The sequence below is a fragment of the Nothoprocta perdicaria genome, unplaced genomic scaffold (genome assembly GCF_003342845.1).
Source record: "Nothoprocta perdicaria isolate Ctin4 unplaced genomic scaffold, notPer1 scaffold_68, whole genome shotgun sequence".
Lineage (NCBI taxonomy): Eukaryota > Metazoa > Chordata > Aves > Tinamiformes > Tinamidae > Nothoprocta > Nothoprocta perdicaria.
Window position 1 is genome coordinate 2,227,589 of NW_020455954.1, and position 6,624 is coordinate 2,234,212.

The 6,624-nt window shown below is 44.0% G+C and overlaps 1 protein-coding gene across 1 annotated transcript in view; it reads right to left on the reverse strand.

Annotated features, from left to right (window-relative positions):
* The window catches only part of CASQ2 (calsequestrin 2), a 33,003-nt gene extending 26,856 nt beyond the window's left edge, over positions 1 to 6,147 (reverse strand). The window contains exon 1 of the mRNA XM_026050348.1: positions 5,526 to 6,147. Within this exon, the coding sequence (XP_025906133.1) occupies positions 5,526 to 5,759 (234 nt within the window). The 5' untranslated portion in view covers positions 5,760 to 6,147. The remainder of the gene's footprint in view (positions 1 to 5,525) is intronic.
* Between the last annotated feature and the right edge of the window lie 477 nt (positions 6,148 to 6,624).

Here is a 6,624-nt window from a genome sequence, read left to right on the forward strand (position 1 = left end):
GAAAGAAGGCAATAATTTGAGCCTGTGAAAGACAGGTGTGGGTGCTTGAAGGAAATGCTTGATTTCATATTCTCCTGTATGCTAAGATGGGGATAAAACAGAATCTCAGCTTCTGGTTCCTATGAACTTCTGGGATTTTATGGCATTAACTGCACAGATATAACCTTGTAGACTTTCTTTCCATGTTGGATCAGAAGTAGACAAGTTCTGTTTTCAAGCTTTGAACTCTCACAGGAACCTCCTGTGTTCTCAAGAGATTTCAAGACAATGTGGGCAGAGCTACCCAAAAAACAGCTGATCTTGCATCAAATTTTTCTTCCTGAGGTGGGACTCACAAGAGGAGCTGCAGAGATTTGAACTCCTGAAAATAAATCATTGCCCTCAAGTGAACTGGTAGCTAGACCTTATCCCCACTTTAACCCTATTCTTTTGCCAAATTGAAAGACTGTCTTTCCTCCTCCCACCGTAAGTAGCCAGCGATGATGCTTGGGCACTAGAAGGGAGATGCAATGTGATCTCATAGGCTCATATCCCCAAGTTTGTAGTAGAATTTTTTTTTCCTTGAACAGTTCTGTGATAAACTACACAAGTATATTGTGGAATTTCACATCTTCTGTCACTTTTTGCTAGGCTACAGACCAACCTCTGATCGTGGAGTTGATCTGCAAAAGGGGCCACCATGTCATTTTTTTCTAATATCTAGCCGAACTGCTTTGTGCTATTGTAGTTTTCCTTGAAATCTCAGGAAAGCAGATGCCCCTGCTGGAGCTGGGGGATTGGGCTAGATGATCCCTACAGGTCCCTTCCAACCTTTAACCATTCTGTGATTAAAGGGCTTTGTTGCTGTTTTTGAGAAAATTATGGCATGAAACAAGAGGAAATGTGGTAGGAGAGCTACGAAGGACGGGAGAAATAGAAGAGACCCTCTTGGGCTTCACTGATTTGTGGGGTTTTTTTTTTGCCACTTTTCAGTTAAAGCTGGACTGCTTCAGCACAAGAAGCATTGCAAAGTCTTGTGGCTGGCTGTGTCATCTGCTGCTCCACTGTGCTTACTTTGCAGGGCCTTTGTAGACATTGCCACAGAGTAGGAATAGCTGTTGATAACTCTGGGACTGCCTGGTTTAATCTCTTGCATTGCTCTGTGGAGGCTATTAAGTAGCTGGTGGGCCAGAGTGGAGAACTGGGTGACGGGGAGAGCAAAAGGAAATTGGCCTCTTCTGATCTGTGCAGCAGCCCCTGCTTGTGTAGGCTATGCTGCCTTCTCTTGGAGTTGCTGTTGTTCTAGAGTGTCTCTGCTGGCCAATATGCAGTATCTCCAAATATTTTCCTTACCAGCTCCCAGCTTTTTCACCTGAGGGATGACAGTGCCATCCTTGGAGTTGTTGGTCTGCACAAAGACTGGTGTTGAGAAGCTGCTTTTGCTGCACACACATGTCCTAATGCCCTGTCCTCACCAAGCAGCATAGCCAAGGCAGTGGCAGGAGCTACTGGGGTGCTCCTTGCCATTCTTTGTCTGGGAGGAAGACTTATTGCCCCAGCATTAGCTCATCCCTCTTTTAAATGGGAAAGATCTTAGCCTGTGTGGGAATCTAATGGTGCATGCCAATATGCATGGGGAGCAGGAGACTGTGAGACCCCATTATCGCAGAATCACAGAAGGGTGGAGGTTGGAAGGGACCTCTAGGGATCATCTAGTCCAACCCCCTGCTGCAGCAGGGACACCCAGAGCACGGGGCACAGGGCGGCATCCAGGCGGGTTTGGAAGATCTCCAGAGAAGGAGACTCCACAGCCTCCCTGGGCAGCCTGTGCCAGGGCAGGGTCCATTTTTCTGGGGATCTCTGGTGTCCAACCCATGCTTTTGACAGTGGCAGTCCAGCAGGCCAGACTTTTGCTGTGGGAAAGACTTGGAGGACATTTTTGTTCTTTTAACAAAAGAATGGCTTACTGGGGCTTGAGCACGTGCTTTTCTTAAGCAAGTCTCTCACAGGCCTGAAGCTCATCAGGTCAGGCCTGCATGGTGTCAGGTTGTGCTAAGTTGTTCCAAAAGCTGAGTTATGGCTTCTGGGGGAAACATCATTTTTCCTCAACCTGCTTTTTGTAGTTTGTTTGTCAAAGTCCTTAAATATGTGCTTAATTTTACTGATTGGTTGTCTAGCTGTTAGACTGGTTTCCTAAGGAAATGAGACCCTTGTTATTTTGTGCACCTTTTCTCTTGTCTGTCTGTCTGTTCCCTGCCTAATAGTTTTTCAAGGTATTGGCCCATTTTGGCAGAATCTTAGAGGCCGAAGTTTCGAATATAATTAAGTTCTTGCAAGATTCATGAACAGCTGGAACTTGGAAAGGAAGAGATTAAAGTGCTCTGGTTGGAAGAAATGTTGTTATGGGGGCTCAACCTTTGTTAGACATGAGAGAACCCTCATAAAAGATTCTCATGGGTTTCTTAGTTGTGGGAGAGGCCCCCGTGTGTGCTTGTTACTGATTGTGAGTTGCACACATTTCAGGGGAAGTTTTGCCTCATGGTCAAAGGATAACTTTCCGTGAAGTGGAGGAGTATTTTTCCCAGTGTATTTCCCCTTTCTTAGGTGCTTTGCAGCTGTGGCTTTTTTCACATGATGAAGCCTAAACCAGTTGCTGCTTCTGCAGCTAAACTGTCAGGCACTGCTGGGGCTTGTCCTTGCTTCCGCAACATGCCACGCCATCTACTATCTGAACATATCTAGGAGTTTTTACTAGCAAATTGGCAGAAACTCATTTTTTTGGTGTCTATGATGTTTCTCGAAGTTTTTGATCTTCTATATTGATAATCAAATTATTTATAATTATTTATAGTAATTATAATGTCTTGGGATGTATCTGGAAGAAATTGAAAGGGTGGACTATTTGGGGGCTTTCTAGACATAAAATCCATTAATTTCATTCTTCTCTGTGCATGCAGTCACTCACATTCATCAAGAGAGAGGCTATGAAAACCCTTCATGACCCAGTTCAGATCTTTGCCTTGCTCCACACCTGACTGGGTTTTGGTTGAAGGTTCTCTCTTATCCCTAAAGAGGGAGGGCAATGCCACTTTATGGAGGGAAAACTAAGAACATAATGTTTACCAGGCAGTGGAATCAATGTATCTTGTTGTATGTCAACAGAGAAATTCTCTTTACAGTAAGATGAGAAAATATTAAGTGCTCCAGAAAGGCATTTTGCTACAGTGAACTGCTAAGGCTGGGAGAACCCCAAGTCAATCAGCAGGGAATATCAAGAACTTGCATGCTTGCCTCCTAGACATCTTATTTCAGGCTCAAAGGACCCTCCTTAATAGAGCATTCAAGCCACTCAACTCTTTCCTGAAAATAGACACATAAGGCATCCCTGAGTGAGGGGCACCAGCCAACTTTTTCCAAATGAGGCTGGAAGGACCTTGTTGTTACTACTCTACCTACCTATTAGTTAAGTATTAAAATATTTGCTGAAATTATGCAGATACAGCACCCATGTGCAGTTCCTGCCGTCCCCTGGGGAGAATGATCCAATGTGTTTTATCTCCCGGGTGAGTGACTTTTCACCTCAGCCACAGAGCCACTGTAGCCATTTCTTTCCTTCTGCCTGGTCTGGTGAATGTGTATGAGGTCACACAGCTGGATGAGTTCCAGCTGGAGAGGTGAGAGTGATCCTCACTGCATAATAATGTTGTTACAGCTTCATGGTCAAGCTGCCTCCTGGGAGATGAGTCTTTGTACTTCATGAGAAAGATTCCATTAACCTGCTTTGTCCACATCTGAGTGCTCTGATGGCTGAGTTAACCCAGAAATTGGCAGCTCCAGAACCTTTCTGAATTGTGTCCCAGGATTTTGTCTTTTAGTGGCTTTTGAGACCCTTTTCCAATCCAATTCCCCTGAGTGACAGAGGCAAAGCAGTGCAGTCTACAGACTCTTGTGTTTGGGCTGTGAATTTGGTGTTGCGGTTCCCAATCCAAGGAAGGCTGTGAAACCCTTGGACATGCCCTAAATCAACATTTCAAGTGCTTGGGAACTTTTGAGGCTAAATCCACAAGTGCCAGTAGGTGTATGCCATGGTCGGCTGGCATTACTGAGTTGGAACATTACAATTATGTAAAATCTGCTGTGATTCTAATTCCTAATCTCCTTCCCAAGGTCATGTAAGAAGCCCATGGCAGAGACATTTGGAAACTCAGTCTCCAGAGTCCTAGCTAATGTATTCACTGTAGAATCAAACTCTACAAACAAAAGCATTAACTTATATCGTACTGGAGTTACAGTACCCTTGATATGGTTAATTGTTAGCACGGGTATATTCGCTGTGAGTAAAATCTATAGGACACAACATGCCTGGCTCTGTCAAGTTTCTATAAATATGTAATTAGTAACTGCTTGCCATCTATGTAGCACAAAATAACTACCATATTAAATAACAGTGCAATTATACTACCAAGCATAAATATTTCGACTGGAGTTATCTTTCATTTCTGTGCCAATGCTTGTTGGTCACTTACCTGGAGCAATTAACTATTTCCTGACAAGTGAATAAAATCTGGTTATTTCTCGACTCTTTCTTGCTGTTAACCTTACTTGGCATCAGGCTTTTCTAAATCCTAACCCTAAACAAGTACATCTTAATTCACAGTTGCTGTTCTCATAGGGGAAGACTGCATTGTGCCCCTGATTCAGAAAAACAAAGCTTGTGTTTCTTTTGTAGCTTTCTCTTCCAAGTCCAAGTTCCATATTTTTCTTTTTAAGTTAAGAAGAAATGTTCCTTGAGCATTTGGTAGGAAATGGACCCTTTACCCAGGCTTTCTCGTGTGTGAGCAGCTATGCTATAAGAAAGAATGTTATGAATCTACTTTGTAGTTTTTTCCTGTAATTTATTTTACTGAGGATTACTTAATCATTCTTACACCAAAGAATTAATACGATTCTCTGGCACCAAAGTGAATGATTGCGTTAATGAACTGCTATAGCCTGATTGCAACCAGACAATTAAGTGCTAGGAGGTTTAAAAAAAGGGGGGGTATTTAGTGCTGCAGCAACTGGGACCTTTTGAGAAGGGAGACTAGGATGTCCTTTTGAAGCACAGTTGAGTAAGGGCTTCTTGACTGATTGCTCCTAGTGTGATATAAAGTGGTACTGAATTCAAATTACAAGGAAGGAATTGTCTTGCTTAGAATGAGGAGGGATCTAGAAATTTCAAGCTCTAGAGCCAAACCTGTGGAGATTTAGAAAAGCTTGGCTGAGCTGAGTTCATGTTTCTTCAATTTAAAGGTTTTTTGGTTTTGTATGGGATTCTGACTTATGATGCAGAGGGACTTTCTTTCTTTCAAACAATTCAGAACAGCACAGTGATGGCCTTTTCCTTGGGCTTTGCAGAACCCAGGGGCTATCTCAAATTCAGGCTACACAACCAAACCTTTGGGTGCCCTCCTGCATGCTCCTTGGGCTGTCCTTCCCATGGCTCCTTTCCACAGCTCCAAAGGACACCAGTACTGACCCCAGCTGAGACATGCACTGCTGCTTACCTCCAGAACCATCTCTGTCATCTGGAACTGCTTCTGGGAGACCTTGTCAGAGCTCACAGGCTCATGGAAGAGCAGGCAGAGCATGTCATACTTCTTCAGGGCCTGCTTGTAGTTCTTCTCGTTCAGGTCGATCACCCGGTCTTTCCCATCGTAAGTGGGGAAATGTAGTCCCTCTTCTGCCTTGCAGCAGAAAAGCAGGTAAAAACCTGCCAGAATCCAGAAAGTTGCCTTCATAGAGAAACCTCTGGAGTGGAGTGGGAGGCAGGTGAAGGTCTCTTCTTTATTTGGAAAAAAAGAAAAAAGAGGGAGACCAAAGAGCCTGGGTGAAGCTTGAACTGAGCTTCTTCTGTCTTCCTAATGATCAGTTCAAACTCTCCAAGGCTGGTGGGAAGCAGCAAACTTGGCAGTGCTGGGCTCAAAACAAAGAGACAGACAGGAGAAGCTGTCAGGCCAAGCCCCGGATACCTTACATAGCTGTGTCCGGCTCCCGTGTCATTAGGAACTCCATTTTTAGGAAGCAGTTGTTTCAGGCTAAAAATAAACCCTGCAATGAATAAAAAGGACAGATATGACACTATTGAGGGGCTTGCTGGCACTCTGCAGCATCGGAGTGAGAGGCAGTGAGCAAGAGGCAGCAAGTGAGTGGAAGATGTTGATGCTGGGAATATGCAGGCAGATTTTATGAAAGGATGGGCCTCATTTGTACAGAGAATTACAGCACAGTCTGCCCTACTAGCAGTGAACAAAAATAGAAGATATTTCCTGTGTTGTATAATAAGGGTGTCTTTATAACCACTTGGGCATCACGGTGATTAAGTTTGGATAACATCTTGGATTAAGTGTTTTAAGAGATTGCACCACTAGAGGCAAAGTCACATTTTCTCAGGCAGCAAAGGACATGAGAGCCCATAGGGATACCCTCCTCCTCCTCCTGGGGCATTATCCAGAACTGATTGCTTAAATTTAAGTCATCTTCTGAAGCACTCCCTCTGCTTGCAGGCTACCAGGAGAACTGCTGGCATTTGAACCTGTTTCTCCTAGCTGTAACTTCAAAGCAGCTGGAAGTTTATATTGCAAAACCCCGTGCCCAGAGCATTTA